Genomic DNA, 22,329 nt, shown 5'->3' with positions numbered 1-22,329 from the left:
CTTTGTGGAAAGTAGGAAGTTGTATTAACCGATTGACCTTGACAGGCATTAGCTACTTGCCTTTTCTCATTGCCATGAGAATTCAAGCTACAGTTTATGGAAGGATACAGGAAATTTATTTATGTAAAGAGAGAGAGAGAGAGAGAGAGAGAGAGAGAGAGAGAGAGAGAGACAGAGACAGAGACAGAGACAGAGAGACAGAGAGAGACAGAGAGAGAGACAGAGAGAGACAGAGAGACAGAGAGAGACACAGAGAGAGACACAGAGAGAAGAAAAAGACAGAGACAGACTAAAAGCTAAAAGCCACAAAATGCACCTTCATATACTTGTGTACATTTTTCTAAGTTTTGGTACTGAATTAAATCAGACCTTCCAAAGCAAAATGATTGGATCAAATTAACTAAACGCTTCTTTCACAGGCTTCTATGTCACTATGTTCACATCCACTGGTAATTAAAAAATACTCCATTTAAAGAGTAACAGAACTGTGCTGTTTTCTGGGATTTTGTTTTTTTACTTGGTTGTTGTTGTTTGTTTGTTTGTTTGTTTTTGTTTTGTTTTTTGTTTTTTTTGCTTTTTAAATGGAGTGTGCTGGATGTCTCTACAATTTTGTTAAAATGACTGCAGAACCTGGAAAAGCTGTTGCTGCTATTGATGCATAACATATTGCCATTATATATATATATATATATATATATATATATATATATATATATATGCTAATTGAAACTCAAATATGTGATGAATCCAAGGTGTTTCAGAGAGTGCTCACCTGTGCATGCAAATTTGATTTCATCTTTAGTAAGTAGTAAAGTTATATGCTTGCCAAAAAAAATAAATAAGTGACACACTGGAAGACAAATGTCACACAATTTCAATTTTATGTGTAACCTAGAAATGATGAACTTATAGGAACAGAGAGCAGAATTGTGGCTATTAGGCTTCAATGTGGGTTTTTAACAATTGGTTTAAGGATATAAAACTGCAGTTGGACAAGAGGCATGGACTCTGTAAAGTCTTGATGTCTACTGAGAGCATGATAAATATGGTTGATAACAATATGCTATATTTTAAAAGTTGTGAGATAGCATACTTTAAGTGTTCTCAAAACAAAAATGATGAATATGTGTGATATAACATATTAATTGGTTTAATTTAGCCATGCCATTGTGAACATACTGTATTGTGCATAATTGTGCATGACTTTATTTATGAGCTAAATAAATGAGTGAAAATAAAGAAACTGCAATTCAAAGGTGCAGAAAACATATTCAACAAAATCATAGAAGAAAACTTTCCCAACTGAAAGAAAGACATGCATAGGACTGAACCAGGCCCCCTGAACAAGGGTGTTATTTAGGAGGCCTGGGCAGTCTATGGGGCCTCTGGCAGTGGATCAGTATTTTTCCCTATGAATGGACTTTAGGAGCCCATTCCGCATAGAGGGATACTCTCTCAGCCTAGACACAACGGGGAGGGCCTATGGCCCGCCTCAAATGATGTGACAGATTTTGATAATTCCCCATAGAAGGCTCCACCCTCCTTGAGGAGGAGAACAGGGAATGGGATGGGGGTAGGTGGGGGTCATGGGAGGATGGGAGGGAGAGGGAACTGGGATTGATATGTGAAATAAGATTGTTTCCAGATAACAATATGCTATATTTTAAAAGTCGTGAGATAGTATACTTTAAGTGTTCTCAAAACAAAAATGATGAATATGTGATATAACATGTTAATTGGTTTAATTTAGCCATGCCATTGTGAACATATTGTATTCTGTATCATAATTGTACATGAATTTATTTATGAGCTAAATAAATGAATGGAAAAAATATTGAAGAGATATGAAAAAAATAAAATAAAATCACTTTTCAATTTTTCACTAAGTTGGGATAGAAGGATAGGTTTCTGTAATTCAATATTCTGAATATAAAAATATTCATGAGTCTTGAGGATTTGCATATTTTGACTCAATTTGGTTGCAGAAAAATAAAATCTTGTTTCTTGGGTAGTTAAATCCTTTGTCTCCTGAAAATAAATTAAAACATTGCAGCCTGCTAGGCTTAAATTTGTGGTTATAAAATTTAGCCAAATCCAGTGACTGAGCATAATAATGGCGTTAAAAATGCTTATTCTTTAACTTCATTCAAAGCACTTGAAACATTTCAGAATTGAAATTAAATCTAATTTTTTTGATTTTGTAACTTTACATAATAATATGAATAAATTAAATACTCTTCAGCTTTATATACTTACTAAATACCTAATAGGTACAAAAACACTAAGCTATCACATTAGGAAATTCTACATTTTAAAGATGGTGGTTAGAAATCTCCAGTGTCCTTTGATTTCATTTACACTTAAGTAACCTTATAACTCAATATCTAAACCTGTTTCATTTTCTTTGTCCTTCAGTTTACTTGCCACTGAGTCTTATCCTCTAGTTAGATCATAAGAATCAATATCAATGAGATATATATAGTATATGGACTAGCATGTACTAGCTGCTACTATTATATTTTACCTATTATGTTTCCCCATTACCTAATCTACATTGTGGAGGGAGCTGACATTTATTTCCTCAGAATTTGCATTGGAGGTCCTAGAGGTCAGCACTAAAGCACATCAGGAGGGTGGACAAGTCAGTTAGGATGGAGTTTTTAGGTTGATCCATTATGTATGACATATGTTCAGATTTGAACACATACTTGCCTTTTGAAACAACAGAGTATGGAGATAAATTAGGAACTGCATGTTTCTACAAGACAAGTAATGAAACACTTACAGCAAATTATCAGAAGCTCAGGGACAGATATGGAACACACTTTTTCCCCTAGTGCTCATAGAAAACAATTCTTTGTTTTCTTTTTCTTTTTTTTTTATTTGAATTAGAAGCAACACTGTTTTACATGTCAATCCCAGTTCCCTCTCCCTCCCCTCTTCCCCTACAACCTTCCCCCCAAAACCCTACCTAACATATATCCTTTCTGCTCCCCCTGTAGGGTGAGGCTGTCCATAGGGAGTCATCAGTGTCTATCGAATCCTTTGGGATAGGGCCTAGACCCACGCCCCGTATGTTTTCGCTCAGGGAGTATCCCTCTATGTGGAATGGGATCCCAAAGTCTACACCTATGCTAGGGATAAGTAGATTTCCGACCTCCTGTAGAAAACAATTCTGTACTTCTAGGTCCTAGACCTGTGAGACAATATATTACAGCTGTTTAAACTGCCAAGTCTGTGGTCCTTTGTTGCTGTAGCTCCAAAAACATTAAGAGAACTACAACAAATATTCATTGCAGTTGCTGTAACAGATGAGAAAACTTAAATTCAGAGAGACAAAGCATTGTAGCTAATTTGTTTGTTTCAAGAAAGGGTTTCTCTGGGTAGCCCTATCGATCCTGGAACTCACTGTTTAGACCAGGGTAGCCTCAAATTCAGAGATCTGTTCGTTTCTGTCTCCCAGGTACATGGACTAAAGTTTGCTTACCAGTCTTTGGGACTTAGCAATCTGGAATTTAGCATACTGATCAGGAGGGGGTGTTAGTGGAAAAAAAGCAAAATTGGAAACTTATTCCTCTTCTAGACAGACGTCTAGTCTGCCTGTTTGACTTTATCCCTTCTTCATGGTACAGAACATATTTGCTGTCTGGATGCTGAAGATACAGAGCCAGCTGACCACAGGTTAAAACTTAGGAAGTTGTGAGATCAAATCAATTATTACTTCCATTAAGTTATTTCAGGTGTTTTTGTCACTGTACCAAAAAGTTGACACAAAAATAAACTCATACAAATTCACCAAGTTTAGCTGTGGCTTAAGAATTACATTGTGATTATGTAATTCCAGCATTATATGAGAAAAGCTTAAAGTGGAATGTAAGCCCCATTCACGTTCTTGCCAGTATTACTGGTTTTGGAGCTGTGGGAATAATAAAATATTATCTTAAACAGTTGAGACTCTTAAGAAAAGTGTCAAGAAATATAGAAAAAATGTTCATAGACCTCCAATGAGAACCATAAGCTAGTCTACAGTATTTCCTTGCATATTAATACAGTGAATGAATAAATACAGAACTACAAACATCAAATAATAAGGGAATATAGATTTAGTAAAATTGTGGTAAGATACATACATTTAGAGTTAGCTTTCATACACTGTAGCAAGAAAATAATCTGTGAACAAGCTCAAAAGAACCAAGCAACAATAGTCAAGGAAAATAAAGCAAAACTCTACTGTAAACATGCTTGAGACCTAGGATCACAAAGACATGCAGTGAACATTCTGGTTTAAAAAAACTCATAAGCCCACAGCAGCCATGAAAATAAACCATGAGTACACTGTATCAATGAAACCAGAGGAAATGTATTAATCCTTCATCAGTATTAACAATGTTTTCCCTATATTTTATAGTGTGTCTAATATAGTAGTCCTTGTTTATATTCTCAGAAAAAAAATGGAATGCTAACCCAAATTTTCATTGAGTAAAGCAAACTTAAAAGTACAATGCGAAGTCCTGAATCTCAACCACTTAGCTTCATATTCTTTGCTGTTTCTGTCTTTGGTTTTATCTTCCCCACAAACCACTTGCTCCATTTGATACTTACCTCCTGTCTGAGTGATGACTTGTATGTCACTTGAAAGAGGGCCATCTCCAATTGAGGTAAAAGCCAGGACTTTGACAGAGTATGTTTTTTGGGGTACTAAATTGCCAATAGTAGTGATTTGGCTATCAGCTACATTGTGTTTCATCCAGTTGTTGACATGCTGTGTGGGGTCCATTGTGTAATAAACTCTATATCCTTGAATCTGCCCATTTGGCTCTTCAGGTTCCTTCCACTGTACCAAAATGGTGGTTGAGCTCAACATGCGTGCCTGGACATCCCGTGGGGCACTGGATGGTGCTTGTTCTGAGGTCTGTGTTAATACAGGTTCACTTGGTGGACCTCGACCAATGTTATTGACAGCAACAACTCTAAATTCATAATCCGAGTAGGGGCTTAGTCCAGCAACACTGTAGCGTGTAGTTGCTATCCCATCAATTTCCTTGTATGGTTCTTCAGAATTTTTAGGCTTATGTTGAATGATGTAATAAGAGACAGGCTCAGGGTTCCCAGAGTCCCATGTCAGTGTGATGCTTGTAGCTGTGCTTTCGGTCACTACTGGAGTTCCTGGAGGCTTGGGTAAGGCTGCCGAACAGAAAAAAGACAATAAACATTTTTTAAAAACTATTTCACCTATCACTATACTCTATGATTAGCCTGACAAGATTATACAACTACTGAAGATTTAACCAGATAAAGCAAAGTATCATGTCCAAAGAGGTCAACAGAACATTAAAATAAGTAGGTTGACCAGATCCCATCTTACTTGCACACGTTGATGTAATTTTGGGGGTTGTATTCAAATCTACACTTACTCACTAACTGATTCTGTATAAATTACTTACTGTCCTTTGGCTTTCATTTCCTCGTGTGAAAATTGGACAAGCTACATTACCGGAGTTGCACTGTACTGTGAAGTAGCTGCATTTCATGTGGTTTGCTGTGAAGATTAATGAGCTAAGCCAGAAATATGCACAGAGTGTGCCTGTGCTCTTGAAAACACTAACTGCAATTATTGTAATTTTTATTTCAAATGCTTTGCCACTTAATCCCTGATTCAATAAATTAATGTTGTATATAAATACCAATAAACATTAAATATGGAATATATAGAAATTGAATTAATTTGCTATTAAGAGACTAGCTCTGAACGTTTTTTCTACTTGTAAGACATAAGAACATGATTTTCTTAGTGTCCTGGCTCATTCATTGTCAACTAGACACAAGTTAGAGACTTATCTGTGGAGTGGGAACCACAATTAAGAAAATGCCTCCATGGAATGGTTTGTGGGTAAACCTATGGGAGTATTTTCTTAATTGGTGATTGATATGGGAGGACCCAGCCATTATGAGGAGTGCCAACCATGGACAGGTGGTCCTGGGGCATATAAGAAAGCAAGATAGATGAGCAACCCATGATAAGCAAGGCAGAAAGCAGTAATTCTCCAGGACCTCTGTTTCAGTTCAACGTTCAGGTTTCTTGGCCTAACTTCTTTAATTGATGGACTGTGATGTATAAATATAAGCTCAAATAAATTCTTTCTTCCCCAATTTCTTTTGGTTATGGTATTTCATAAAGCAAACAAAATCCAACTAAGATGCTTAAAAATAACCTATCTAAAATTATTAAGGTAGAACTTTGCCTAGAAAGTGAGGAGGCATGGGTTGATTCTGATCAATACCCACACACCCAAACACATACAGAAATTAAGGGAAGAAGAACAATAATTTTAAATCATGTTTCTTTACAATTATTAAAACTACTTAGGAATTTTAAGCCATACTCAGAAATCACATTTTAAAATACCTTGTCTATAATAAAATTTTTGTATTCTACACTGGATATATTTAGCTAACTGACAAATATCTATATTTAAATATGTGCTTTTAGACGCAAGTACCATAAGAGTAACAGAACTGTGCTGTTTTCTGGGATTTTGTTTTTATGTTATTGTTGTTGTTTGTTTGTTTGTTTTTTGTTTTTGTGTTTTGTTTTTTAAATGGAGTGTGCTGGATGTCTCTAATTTTGTTAAAATGACTGCAGAACCTGGAAAAGATGTTGCTGCTATTGATGCATAACATATTGCCATTATTGCTCTCTCTCTCTCTCTCTCTATATATATATATATATATATATGCTAATTGAAACTCAAATATGTGATGAATCCAAGGTGTTTCAGAGAGTGCTCACCTGTGCATGCAAATTTGATTTCATCTTTACTAAGTAGTAAAGTTATATGCTTGCCAAAAAAAAAAAGTGACACACTGGAAGACAAATGTTACACAATTTCAATTTTATGTGTAACCTAGAAATGATGAACTTATGGGAACAGAGAGCAGAATTGTGGTTATTAGGCTTCAATATGGGTCTTTTAACAATGGGGAAACAATTGGTTTAAGGATATAAAACTGCAGTTGGACAAGAGGCATGGACTCTGTGAAGTCTGAGGTCTATTGAGAGCATGATAAATATGGTTGATAACAATATGCTATATTTTAAAAGTTGTGAGATTGTATACTTCAAGTGTTCTCAAGACAAAAATCATGAATATGTGTGATATAACATGTTAATTGGTTTAATTTAGCCATGCCATTGTGAACATACTGTATTGTGTATCATAATTGTGCATGACTTTATTTATGAGCTAAATACATGAATGAAAAAATAAATAAATATGTGCTTTTAGAGATCAGATTTTCTCCTTGTAACAGAATAAGTCTCAAAAATATTAAGAGTTCAAGCCATCTTTATTGGTGACCTCATCTGTAAGTTTTATTCTGGATAAAAAGTCAAAAGGCCCAGAAGATAATGCTTATAATCAAACCATTTCCTGTTAAAAAGAGGCCAGCATCACAATGCCTCCTAGGATAGCAGCTAAAAAATATCTAGAATCTTTTTATTTTGTTTTGTTTCCTTTTTTCTTTCAGTTTTTACCTTTATAGTTCATCTTTGTGGTGGGAAATAGGAAGATTCAGGACAACAATGATATAAAAGTGAATATGATAATTATTTGGTGTTACTCTCACTTGTAAATTCTTTTATGTCTTTTGAAAAAATGGTTATAATGAAAATAGGTGGCTTTCTATTTTCTAATTACTAATATCTACATAATTACAATATTTAGCAAAGAGACTTTGCAAAATTAGTTTAAAAAGACATTTACTTAGATATTTGGGACTGACATTTTGCAAAGTGAAAAATAAATTGCTGTTAAATAAGGTTGTTTATTGAACTGACATTACTGGTTGCACTATCACACTTTTGTACAATAAGGCTGTATATCTATAATGTATGAACAAGGATAAGCATGCTTAATACTTTAAGGATACATAAGACATTAGAATGCATGCTGCAGTGTGGATTATGTATACATTTGTTCTTATGGCATATGATATACTAGATATGTATGCTCAGTTACAGATATGATACCAATTAGAACAAGTGTTCTGCCTTTTATAAATTCATGCTTCTCAAATGGGATGATTATTTGAGTTCATTTTGAACTAATTCTAGACACTGCCCGAAAACTCAAATCACCCTCACCATGACTTAATTTGTAAGTCTTTTAGAATTATGTAAGTATTGGGTAAAAAGAAGTGGTATTCACACATATTCAACTCTTTTTTGCTGAAAAGAAAATGTTCACAGAATATAGCACTTTGGTTATATTTAGTACATTTATTGAAGAAGAGAATATTTCATGAGTATTCATATATGCAAGGTGAAGGACAGAACTAATATAGAACAGATTCATTTGCATTTGCTTCTTAATGGTAGGACCATCAAACAGAGCATCTATTATTAGGTCATACTGATTCCAGCACTTTCTCTTATTTCTGTTTTTTTCAGAGAGCCTATGCATATAATGACACTCATTAATATTCTTCTTATGATTCCTATCAAAAATGTGGACCAGCACAAAGTCTGCAGGCCATCCATCTTACCAGTACAGTAGATCTGGTGTAGCATTCTTGATCTATCTGTTCAGTGACTACATCAGACTTGCTGATACATATTTTAATGATTATCCCAATTTAGACTGCTAATATTTTAGGAAAGAATCTGCAAGTGGGTTTGAGTAATAAATCTGTGATCTCACTTCTTTAGGAGGTTAAAACAAGAGATCAATGATGGCTTGCATAGGATACAGTGTAAATTGAGTCACAGCCTGTAGTTCAATGAGAACCTGTCAAAATTAAATATACAAAAGCACTGAGGATGTAGCTTACTGGCAGAACACTCAGTATGACTATCCATAAAAAGGAAAGAAGGAAGATAAGAAGAAAACAATGAAGACAAAGGTGAGCAAAATTGGTCTACCTAAGATGTGGACATTTTATATAATATGACATATGAGATTATGTACTATACAACTGAAGTACTGAGTGATGAATTTGTTTTAAAATTTTAAAATTTAAAATACTGAATCTAGGATGAACATAATTAAGATTTTCAGAGCATGACCTTAGCATACCTTTGACAGTGATCTGTGCTATTGCTTCAATAACGCCGAGTGTTGACATAGCAACACAGGTGTAATTTGCTGACTGTCTTACATCATTCAGTTCTAGGACATTTCTTCCTATTGGCATATCATCTTCAGGTGTCAGGTCTTCTGCCCCCAACATCCACTTCACATAAGGCATTGGTGACCCCACTGCCACACAGGTGATATTAACACTTCCACCTGGCATTATTTCATGATTAGTGGGTGGGATAGAGAATCTTGGTGGAACACGGCGAACTGGAACAAAACAAAAGGCAACATGATAACGTATACAAGGCAAGAATAACACAGCTAGTTAAACACATGACATGCACCATACAGACATGATTAAACAATTGAGTCATATAGTAAATTATCCAAAATCACAACAAAAAGAAAAACTGTGGATAATACAGACCATACAAGTATGGTGTGTGTATACACAGAATCATTTATTTAGTTTAATCATCGATATCTTAGACACATCATACAACAGTTGATTCAGACCTACATAGGCCCCACACAAAAATGAAAAACTATCTACAAATTAACAGTACACAAACACCATGCATAAGATAAACACCAAACTATATACATACATGCATATAATAATGATTCTATGCAGGCATGTATATGCAAAAGGCGACAGGAAGGTCATCAGCATGTGTGAGTATCAAGACTGACTTCAGTTCTGTGTACTCCCAGCTGATATGAATGTGTGTATGGGGTAGTCACATCCCAGCCCTGGAAAACATCACCTTGAGTACATTCAAACAGCAGCTTATTTGCTTTCAGATTCAGAGGGATGCAGACTCAAAACTTCAACTAACGATGGACAAAACACAGAAATGGTGCGTGTGTATGTGTGTGCGTGTGTGTGTCTGTGTGTGTCTGTGTGTTTGTGTGTGATGTGTCTGCTATGTATCTGTGGTGTATGAGTGTGGGTACAGATACTGATAGTCACAGAAGAAGAAACATACAACATCAGTAGATACTCTACTGGATTGAGTCATGCGAGTCATGCACAAAATGGACTCTTAAGGACCACCATAGAACAATGGAAGAATGGTTGGAATCCTAGACAAGAACAAAGAAGAAATAGGCGAAATTAAAAATAAACACAAAGAAATAAGGTAGTGTGTAGTGATTGAGATGTGGACTTGGTTGTGAGTTAGAAGATAACAGGTTAGAAGATTTTAGGGAGGTTGTTACAGTTAAGGATTGAAGACTCAGGGGAGGGGAGTTCACATTCAGGATTCCATCCAGCTTGTATATAAGGTTAAATAGCATCAATGACCACAGAATCCAGTAAGAGGAATTTTATGTCTATATTCATAGTGATGGACACTGGATCTAAAACACACAGCAGGATGTGACATTAAGAGAAGTGACCATATTAAAACATGACACAGAAAAAAATAAAAAGACCCACTACCAAGCAAACACAGTTCAGTGTTCCTGCTTCAGATAATCTGTATGTTGTACTGTGTTTAAACACATGCACTTGGACAATATGAAACTCTAAGGTGAGAAAGAAATAGGTTCTGTCATGGACTTCAGGGACAAAATTTTACACTGTGAGAACTTTAAACCAAAGGGGCAACCTTCATGAGTACACTGTAAATACAGATAGCAAACAATGATTTTTTGAAATTATAGAAAAGGATGTGGAGACAACCCCTTAACCCCAAGAAGAAGGAAAGGGATTCTGTCTGGAAACTCTGGCTACACTTACGATGAGAAAACCTCTGCCTGGAGAGGGCTCGCTGTATTGGTGTTGGGGAGAGGGTCATTCATAGGAAGGACAGTGATAAGCATGCCTCCTGCAGTCAACTCAGAGGTTACCAAAGCAAGCAGGGGCCAGCATAAATTCTAAGGCATCAAAGAATATATCAAGAAAAATGGAGGGTTCAAGGAACAATTATAAAACATCACCTGGGGGCAGCAGGCACCCTGGGAAGACAAATAAAAGGCAGGTGGAAGATGGGAAGTATTGGGGGTAGAGGTAGGAAAGCAGGAACACTGACCAATGCACTGGACCATAGAGAGTTAAGTGTTACCAGTTCCCATGCACCCAGGGATATTGTCTCCCATCATGCACCGCGTCTAGACACCACCAGCAAGCAACAGAAGCCAAGGCCAGAACATTCTCTGCAATTGTATACCATTAACTAAAAGAAGACCACAGTGCAGCTACATTCATTTCATTTGTATTCTTTGTTATTGGTTTAAGTAATAGTTTTGTAAGGTGGGTAAAAAGTAAAAAACACACCAACCTTCTCGCAGCTCTGAGGGATGTAGGGGGGTTTGATGCAGAACACAATGAAATGAGGAAAAGGAGAAAAACAAGGGAAACACAGAGAGAGTAAAAAGGCCATATCAAGGCTTTCAACCACTACTTGAATATCGTTAATTGCTCTAGTTCATCTTCCTACCCCAGCTCAAAAAGTTAGCAATACCTCATGGACTAATGCAGTATTAGGAACAATAGCTAGCATCATTTTGAAATTTTCTATGGAAGAAGGAATGCATGCCTCATGCAGCAAAGGAGGTCACCATTGTGAGAAAAAGGATTGGGGCCCTCAAATAATTTAGGGAAGGAAAGGTTCTCAGTGCACACCGGTCCCAACCCCACTCCCCCTCTACAGACTCCACAGAGAAGGAGGCAAAAGGCATCCCCAGGGGCACAAAATTATCTCTGACAAAAATTTCAAAATCAAGCTAGGTATTTTCTTAAGGAACCCTATTCTACAATACCTTAAAGCACAGGCTGCAACCATTCCCTCCCCCACCCAGGCCTCTTGTGATTATTAAGAGTTGTAGACCCAGAAAAGAAAAGTTTCCACTAGAAAACAAGGCAAAACAAAACCCAGCTCTGAGAACTCTGGGAAGAGAGGTGTACCTTCCAGGTGGGGGAAAAAAAAAAGGTACAGCCATTCCTATGCTCAATATGCAATCATTTAAATACTCATGAAAAAATATGAATGGACCTTTGTAATTCATTCTTACTTTAAGAAGAGCTAATACTACTTTCTAAAATACAGTCATTATCCTATGGCATATAAAAGCATATGTACACATATAAAACTGTGTTTTAATTAGGACAGCATAAGAAGAAGGAATGCTTTTTTTATTTTTTTTTATTTTTTTTAGTGTAGCAACTGTTCTTCTTAATTTGGAGTCTTTATGCCCCTAGCTTCACAGCAGAGGTCATGGAGACATAAACACCTTCATACTTAGAGCGGATTAGTAGTACACCGTGCACTTATGTCAAGGCTTGTAAGGAAACAAATGAGAATCAACAGAAAAAGTGAAAGAAAAGAAGAAAACTTCAAACAAATGCCAAGCACAATCAGTACAGTCAAAATAGAATCAGAAGAAACAATGCAAATAATTATCTACAAACCTCAAGCCTCGTGTAGATTGAAAAACAACAGATTTTGGATTTTAATTTTCTACTTAGTAAACTGATTCAGCAACAGTAATCATTACCAAATCCTCTTGTTAAAGCACTTCCATAATCACACAGACCCTGTGAGCATCTCAACTCCCCCTGAGCCTGACTGGAGAAGCCATGCCAGGGTTATGTCATTCCTACCTCTGACATATAAATTGGCAGGGGCAGAGTAGCGAGTGCCCGCGCTGTTGGTGGCAACACACTCATATTTTCCTTGGTCAGATTCTTCACTCTGTTCGATCTGCAGGGCTCCTGTATGGATATAAAATATATCACCAAAGGTGTGGTCAGAGAAGGCTTTTGAGGTCCAGCAAGCTAAACCTCTTAATAATATGAAAAGCCCTGAAAAGCGAAGGTCCACTCAACGTCGAGTCAATCTCTTGCTAAGTTGCACAGACAGAAAATGATGCGATGAGAAAAACATATAGAGATTATTTTTTACATCATCAATGCTAGCATAAGGAAACAGTATCTCTTTTTTTCCCAAGCAAGACTTCTAGTCATAATTAGCACTCTTAGCTCCTAGACTAATAAAATGAAGATGGGTGAGACTGCTTCAAGGAAGTATGGCTTTTAAATAAAACAAAAGATTAATATTTGGTTTTGTTTTGTTTCATTTTGGCAACAAAAGTGGCGCAAAAGATAGGTACGCTCAAAAAAAACCAGGCTGAGTTTTCAAGAAAGTCTTCTGTGGAAGAAAGCCCAAAAATACGCAGCAAGCACAAAAAAGGCTGCACAAAGCAAAAAAAATTAAAATTAGTCATTATCAGTTATGAAAATATCACTTAAAGAAATAAAACTCCCTTAAGACATGCAGACTTTTAAAGAAAAGAAAGACAGTTTGCCACAACTTACAATCATTTCTGACATTTGCTGAAAAACAAAGAGGATTCACATTAGAGGAGTTTTAAAAAGTTCAAAGGCAAGGCCCAGGCCAGCCAGGAAGAGCCAACCAATCACTGCTTGAGGACCTCTGGATAGATCCCCTAAGACACCCATCAAAATCCACTGTGGGATTAGCAGTGTGGTGTCACAAAACCCCAAGAAAAATACAAAAGAAGAATTACAAAAGAAACGCACACGGAGTCAAAGTATGAAAAACCGGCAATACCACATACCACCAAGAGTACCGAGAACCTGTTTCCACGGCTGAAGGACAGAAGATCCAAAAATCCAGAGACGAGCACCCAAGAAAAAAAGAAGTGGAGAAAAAAGCACTGCTGTCAGACTGTAGAAGGGGTCAGGTGGAGGGAGAGTCATTCTTTGACTTTTAAGACAGTAAGAGAAAAAAGAATTGAAGGACAAAAGCAAAATCCTTTTGAAAGATAAAGACAAAAAGCACACGGTCCAGCTGTCTTCTGCATGTCTGCCACTGTTCTCCAGACCGCCCTGGCTTTGGTCCAGAAAAAGAACAGCTAAGGAAGAAAAAAAATGATCTTTTTTTTTCTCCAGTTGGACAAAAAAAAGGTAAAAGAAGAAGAAAAAAGGAAAAAAAATAAGAGAAAAAAGAAAAAGGAAGAAGAAAAGGAAAAAGGAAAAAGAGGGACAGATGGTAAGCTGTGACTGGTCTGTGGTCTAACGACCGGGATATGCTTTCTTTGAAGCATATCACAACTTAAATAACCATTTTCATAAATAAAGAAATGAACAAAACAAAGAGAAAAAGAAAAAGGAAAGTCCACAATATGAGAGTCACGATCATAACCAAACGGAGGGAAAGAAATCAGGTTGATGGACAGTATGGGGATGGATCTGAAAACAGGACAGAGATGAGAGGGATGGAAGGACAGGGAGAATGAGCAAGATCATTCTGTGAACGTTAGGTCGGCATTCTTACCTCTTATTGGTGTACCACCTGGGTGGATAATATGAATGCAAATAAGATTAGAAAGAAGAAGCATTAGTACGAGAAGAAGGGGGCTAGGGCTGGGGAGAAGAATTCGATTAGATTTACAGAATTAAATAAGGTCTTAAAAGAAACTTGAATTACTATACTGGTAAACAGGAATATATTAGATCGTATCATTAGATCATAAAGCAAGGTGCATTAAACCACAGAGGGCAAAGGTCATAGTAGGCAGAATTGCCTTTTTCAGAGAAGCAACTGAGTTCTTAGGGCTGGGGTCACATAGGGTTAGAAGTATATCTTATAAGCTTTGTATCCTTCAAAAAACAGAACTATACAGCATTTTAATGACATAGTTTAGGAAAATACTGGCTAAGCTATTTAAGTATATATATATAAGTATGTATATATATACATATATATACTATTTGAAGAAATACTACATACTAGCTAGAAACAAACACTGAGGATTGGAGTCTTATGCTACCCATTATGCTACAATCATGTGATTAACTTGTTTACTGTTTTACTTATTTATACAGTGTTCTTAAGATCAACAGTTCTGTGGAGGTATGCATGTGTGTGCCACTACAGAGATCTGGTGCCTACACTGACAGTTAGTAAAATGCATGCCATGCATTTTATTAATAATAATCATAATAATAATAATCATATTCTGAATATGGAAATTAGTGGGGGTGAAGTGCGCTTCAGAACTAAGCACTTACCAATGGATTCTGGAGATTTAAATACGGAGAGAAGAAAGACAGCATAAAAATATTATTATATTCCTCATAATTTGGTACAAAATTTTTCAGAGTTAAAGCTTTATTATACTAAATCATCTATGTTACATGTGAATAGTTATTTATTTACAATAACAGAATGCTAATCTACACAATTCTGCTGACAACAAGCAAAAGAGTCAGTTAACAAGACGCTTTAACATCACAGGACAGGTCAAAGGCTGAGAATTCTGGGAAGACAGGCAGTTACCAACTAAAATTTTATAGCAATAGCACTCCCAACATCATAGCACAGAGATTATTAGTATACATTCCTGTGAAATTATCTAGGGACAGGCTCTGAACTTTAAGAAATGTAGAACTTTTTCTATCTTAATTGACAGAGAGTAAAGGAGTAATCTGGGATGAGAACAGGAGAAGGAGCTGGAGTAAAGAGAAAGAAAACAGCAAAAGCTGGAATCTACACCAAAGCAGACTTCTGTAGATCCAGTCACTGGAGGGGTCAAAGCCCCGGAGCATGGATACACACTGCTATGACTACTGTGTGGGCAGCGCTCACTAACAATGACACAGAAACAAAGTCAAACAAACACTTTCCGTTCATTGGTACTTAGACAAGTGCTTTAAAAAAAGTGGATCTGGTCACTCAAGAATTCATGTTTCTGTGTATTGTGTATTAGTGACAAGAAAGCAGATGTACCCAGACTCACTAAACTTTGCTAATTGGATGAGTTTAAGTGTAGATAAGACAGCAGAAAAAAACACTTAAATACAATTGACTGATTTTCATTTTTAATATGAACATTTTTATATGGAAATAACCACTGGAGCACCTTTCAAGTTTGGAACGAAATCCAATGGTGAAATAAATTTGTTTCAAAAGAAAATGAAGAAAGAAGAAAGAAGAGAAAATGAACCCACCAAATACCGCAGAAAAGCAGTAAATTAAAAATTATTAAGAATACAGTCACAGCAGTGAGCAATGTGGATTAAACAGAAGTCGCAAAACACACCAAGGGAAGACAGATTCTGGATGAGGCCATGACCTCACAAACATGGAAACACATTAAATAACAGAGAAAGAGAAGAGGGAGATTAAATAAATACCTAAAAAAATAAAAAATAAAATTAAAATGAAATTAAAGAATAAAGATAGGGAAAGGTAAACTGTCCAGGAGTTAGTAGAAACAGTGACAAGACCCTACCTGATCGTAACTGCTTAATACGACCATTGTTGTTGCTTGTGTCAACTGGTAAAAAATCTTTAAACCAAGTGATTTCTGGATCCGGATTACCGCTGGCTGCGCACAGCATGGTGGCAGTTCGAGTACGTTCCACCACCTTCAACTGTGGGCCCATGTCAATGGTAGGGAAACCCCTAGGAATCTGATCCTCTGCAAGACAAAAGGTAATACAATTCTTTTAACAAAGTTAATACCATCAGTTCATCAATTTTCATAAATCTGTTCTTTCACTTATTCAACATTTGCTGAAAACTAAGCACAAAAGATACACTGTTGTACCATTTGGACATGGTAGCATGTCTATTCCCAATCAATGCTGTACACAATCTATGTAAGAAGCCAATGAACTAAGGAATAGTGCATTGTGTCATAAATAACTATGGGGAGGTGATACAGGGTGCTACAGGAGCACAGAGTGGGTGAGGAATGGCCACACCAGTGCTTTCCCTGATTAGCAAGTAACCAGAGAAAGTGCATGCTATGGATTGTTGGGAATAAAAGCTTTACAGCTGGCAAAAAGGAAGAGGGAACTTTTGTTTCTTTAAACGATGGAAATATCCTAAGTCTAGACGATTACACTAGCAAACCATAGGATCAAGCAGAATGTAAAATTAAGCATAAGTAAATGAAAGCAAGCACGTAGGTTCATAGGCATATTGAGCTATCTCTACTCTAAGGGGATATGCTTTTCATAACTTTCCAATAATGCTGCACACAAATGACTTCTGTAACTACTGGTTTTGTATTCACACATTGAAATACTAATCCATATGAGAACTAAAAATATGCAAAAATGCCTCATCCATTTTCTGTCAATCTCTAGACAATACTATAATCATTTACCCATAACATTTACATTGAATTCTGTTACAAATCATCTGGTGATTGCCTAAAGCATAGGGATATTATAAGGTTATACACATGCTAGACCATTTTATAAAAGGAATTTGATCTTCTTTTCTCTCTCTCTCTGTGTATGTGTGTGTGTGTTTGTGTGTGTATGTGTGTTCTGGCACTAGGCCTCCTTAAACATTAAGATAACTATGACACTATGACCATATGGATTTTTTTTTCCAAGAAGCATGTGGTTCAACCAGGATGAATTCTTTTTTTTTTTTTTTTTTTTTTGGTTTTCCAAGACAGGGTTTCACTGTGGCTTTGGTGCCTGTCCTGCCACTAGCTCTTGTAGACCAGGCTGGTCTTGAACTCACAGAGATCCACCTGCCTCTGCCTCCCCAGTGCTGGGACTAAAGGCATTCGCCACCAATGCCTGGCTCAGGATGAATTCTTCATAAGGAATTTCAATTAATCAGAAAATCGAGAGTTATTTTTTTGCCAAAGAAAAAGAAGGAATTCCTGATTACTAACACAATATGTATTCTTATTCTTTACAATGAGAGAATATTTTTCAAAAGTCTTGTAATTTAAAAGAGGTGACTCCTACATTTTGAATCTCTAACCCACTTAAAGATAAATTCTCCCTACCATATTGAAATTTCTCTAGACATAGATCATGAGAAATTGTATACTGGTAACCCTCACCACACCCTCAACACTATGCTCTTAGCAATAAACTAACTTGGCAGTACTTCCAGCCAAGTAGAAAGTATTTTTCACATTAGCCCTACTTGAGATTTTCTCTGGGTGGGTAACATCTCTATTAACACAGTTGTCAAACATTTGACTTCCAATCAGCCATGGTATTAATTTAATATATATATATTCCTTATGGCCACTAAAACACCATATTCTAAATGGACTTGTAAACATAAACACAAGTGCACAAACACAGTGAGAAATCCTAAGTGAGACATCTGGCTACTTCTTGGTTCCTATAAGCTCCAGGGTCCATTTCATCTGAGACTTCTAAATAGGTAGCAATTCCAATTTCTACTGCAGAATCTCCACTCTGATGCTGTTACCATGTGGTCAGTTGGCTCTCTGTTGTTTCTGCCTTTTCTCTATAGTTTTGGTATAATTCCATCTCCAATACTCGGCTACCCAAGTTCTTTGTTAAATCAGGTCCCTATCCTCCATATGGAAAGCCCCCTCCCCCCCACCCCCCCGTTGAAATCAACTTACTTCAAAAGCTTTTGCAATCTCCTTCGAACACATTTAATCTTTTTCTCACCAAAGCTACCGGAGCAACAAGCAGGTAAATCTACCATTTATCCCTGTAAATCATGTCTTATTTATACCCAGATATCCTGACATCATAATAATTAGGATTTTAAATACCAACGTTTTCCAAGATTAAGAATTTTTGGTAAGGGATAAACATAATAGTTCTGGACTCTTCAGATACCTGAAAGAATGTCAAATGCTACAAATAAATGGGATGTTTTTGTGAATAATCCTAGTATATTGCAAGAGAGAGCTGATAGGCTAATAAGTCAAAATACAGACTGTGGTAGACAGGCTGTCTATTTGAGTTTAATACCTGCATTTAGGAAAGACAACTTATTATCAGACCAGGTCTTTGAAGATTTGAATGGATAAAAAATTAAAACAAGCAATTAGTAAATTAATTTAAATCAAGCACATTTAAGTTGAAAGATAAAGTAGTATCATACTGTGTTTCTTCAAAAATTCAAATTCCTGTCCATCCTCAACAAAGTAGAGGTCTACAGTGGCCAATGTCAGATACAGTTGTTAGGACTTTAAAAATGGTTTTTGAAATCTCAAAAGCAAAATTAAAAATTAAAAGTTGAATTCCATCATGGTATGCTTTATGTCTTTATAGGTTTTTTCAATACATTTACATGTACAGTACAGTTCTAATGTCGTTGGAGGAAACAAAAAATAAAAAAGCAGAAGGATCAATAGCTTCTGAACTGCACATATTATTAAACATTTCACTTGGCAGCTGTTTGCAGCAAACTGCTTCAAATGATAAAAATAATTCACCTCTTGTGCTCAAAAGAGCCAGGCATTGCCTTCATCATTTAGAAATTAGATTTCTGGAAAAAAATCTTAGATGTAATTTTTTATTTTCCATTTTCTGGCAACCAAGTTAGGTTAATAATTTTAAACCTCCATCTTGGGTTTTCTGAGTGGTCTGTGTTCCACAAGGTCTGCATCTTCCCCTACCAATTGCATGCAGATACATTAATATTGCTTTCCTGATCCCTTTCACATGTACACATTTCTAAACACCCAGGACAATAGTCAGACTCATCCATGCAGTATGTCACAGACACTTACTAAGGGCTCTTCCCTAGGAAATCTATGGGAATGAAGGCCCCATCTTAGAGGTATCTTGAAGCAAAGACTTGTGGCCTCCTAACCAGTCTAATACATTTGCATCTACTTTCTTTCCATTCTTGGCTCAAGAAGAACATTCTAAAGCCTCCTTTCCATGTACCCAAGTACATGGCAAAAAATACATTTCTTGCATATTAATTTACAAGGGGATGCTAAGAGAATTTCTTTCTTAGTCTTAATAAGGGTAATTAAATTCTATCCACCACCCTTCCTTGCACAGAACCTCTTTGAATCTACTATCTTCATTAAATTTTCATGAGAACCATCACAATGTAACAGATTCAAACAGCCAGAGCTGTTACAAGTTGACAGATGGGGCTTGCTTCCAACTTGACTGTCAGGTATTTGGCAATAAAACTCAGTATTCAACATAAAATAGACGGTAGAAATAATGAAATTTCTAATTGGAATGCTTATCTCAGTGGGTGTAGTTTAGAAGATGTTAATTGCTTTTTTATCCTCTATATTTATTAGTAATTTATATAAAACTGCCTTGGCCATTTGATAGCACAAGTTTTGACAGTTTATCAAGTCAGAGGAAACTTTGGGCATCAAATCAGTACCGTTAACACCCTTACCAAATAAACACTCTTAGGGAAAGGCAGCTATCAAAAATTAACAAACCATCCATGTTAGCACTTTTAAACTTTTACATGAGGTGAGAAGAAAAACATTTTGTCCTATTCATTAATGTGCTCATTAAGGTTTAAAGTGCCTTACTTATCACCGTTCTGTATTAATATTCAATCATGCAGAATTAGCTTCTAATTCATCAACAATTTAAATCAGACTTGACCTTCAGGAAACCATTTGGTCTGCTGCTTTGAGAGGCCATTAAAGGGCAGATGACTACACCCTTGTGCTCAGTGAATCATGCTCACAAGCACACAGACACACACACACACACACACACACACACACACACACAGACACACACACACACACACACACACACACACACACACACACACACACACACACACACACACGATTGTGGCAGGCATGGAAAAAGAGCACAAGCACTGAGTCTGTTTATGTCTTAATGAAATATGCTGATAGGAAACTTTCCGTTACACTAAAGAAAGGGAAATGTGAATGTCAGCATTTTGCTGAGTTAATTTACCATTGCGGCCCAACTTAACGACATAAATAGGACTTGAAAGGTATCTGTGTGAAAAGGGATATCACTGTTTGTAGAGAGTCATGCTTTGGATAGCGCTGAATGCTATTGCATAATTTTCTGGGTTAAATTGCTTTCATCATTCATCCACAAATAATTTTATGAAGGTCTTTACTTTCACTCAAATTCCACAAATATTTAACCTTTCTTATTTGAAAGGAAACCACAGAAGTCTAAAAGATCTGCTATGGCCACAGAGTTCTCCTGAGGTGGCCTTGAAGAGTTCTTATTACCTAGTATTTTCAGAGGTTTTGCAGGGTGAAATCGACATGACTAGGCCTTTCACTCATTTTTGTTTTCTCTTTTAAATTTAACTTCGTTATTAGTTCTTTGGAAGTTTCACATCATGCACCCTAATTCCACTCCCGGTTCCCCTATATCCGCCCCCATTGCAGTGCCACTCCACAAACAAAAAACAAAACAAGGAAGCAAACAAACAACAAGAACAAAACCAAACAAACAAACACTTCATTTCTCCTTGCTTCCCACCTCTCCAAAACCTCTTCATTTGTCCTGGTGGCATTGGGGCCCTTGATGTGTCGTATAGTGCACCCTTTGTCATACCAGCTTTACTAGCAAATCTTCGTTGCAATAAGCACTGGTATCTTTCAAGGCCTCTGGTTTCTGGTACACAATCATCACAACATCCTCACCTGAACTCCTCTGGCATATACTGTGGCTGCCCTGAGTCTTGGGGATCCTTTGGGTATTGTTCCACTGGATCAGTCTCTTCACATGTCCCAGCAAGTTCTAGATGGGGTAGATGCTAGAATGGGCCAACCCCAAGGCCCAGCTGTAGGCCTGGGTGGTAGCTGAGCTGGTCAGTGCCAGTCAATGGGGCCACCTGCCTCAGGGAAGGGGGTGGAGTCAGCTCCCCTATGCCCATTCCCTCAGGGTCAGTTCACCCTGGCCTGAGTCGAAGAGTGGGGCCATCTCTCCCAAGTGCCAGGGACAGCTCTCCAATGAAGGTTGTGAGGTTCAGGGCCAGCTCTCTTGCTACAGTGAACACGAGGCAAGGCCAGGTTTCCCTGGGCCAGTGAAGGGCAGGGCCAGCTCAGCATGGCCCTGTTATTTCATCTCACATGGTTCCTATGCCCCCCTGAGGTGAAATAGGCCAGAGACCACAGTTGCATCTGGATCACAGACCAAGACATGGCTGTTGGCAGCAACTTGGGCTTGGATGAATCCTGGCTCTGAGTGAAAGCACTGTCCATTCAGATTGGAATGGTTCTGGTGGCAGCATGGCCCCTGAAGCCCACCAACGTCTCAGGTTGCAGGCTCAACCCTGGACTTCTATGTGACCTTTGAAGGCGTTCCATAGTAGATCACTAAACCAGACATGTTCCTAGGCAGTAGCCAGCTCTAGATCTTTTACTCTAGTTTAAAGAAGCTTTTATTACAGAACTGTTTGTCATAGTCCTTGAAAAATATTTGCCAGATATTTCACCAATGGTCTTCTTTCTCACATGTATACCAACATATTTTTCAAGTTCCCCAAACATTCAG

The 22,329-nt window shown here is 37.0% G+C and overlaps 1 protein-coding gene across 1 annotated transcript in view; it reads right to left on the bottom strand.

Annotated features, from left to right (window-relative positions):
* Ptprd (protein tyrosine phosphatase receptor type D) overlaps positions 1-22,329 on the bottom strand; it is a 366,069-nt gene that overhangs the window by 170,040 nt on the left and 173,700 nt on the right. The window contains 6 exon segments of the mRNA XM_035438957.1: positions 4,603-5,184; positions 9,075-9,344; positions 11,363-11,374; positions 12,685-12,795; positions 15,118-15,126; positions 16,341-16,529. Coding sequence (XP_035294848.1) covers positions 4,603-5,184; positions 9,075-9,344; positions 11,363-11,374; positions 12,685-12,795; positions 15,118-15,126; positions 16,341-16,529 — 1,173 coding nt within the window.

This window comes from Cricetulus griseus, chromosome 2, assembly GCF_003668045.3.
Source record: "Cricetulus griseus strain 17A/GY chromosome 2, alternate assembly CriGri-PICRH-1.0, whole genome shotgun sequence".
NCBI classification, from domain to species: domain Eukaryota; kingdom Metazoa; phylum Chordata; class Mammalia; order Rodentia; family Cricetidae; genus Cricetulus; species Cricetulus griseus.
This window is presented reverse-complemented; position numbering and strand designations above follow the sequence as displayed.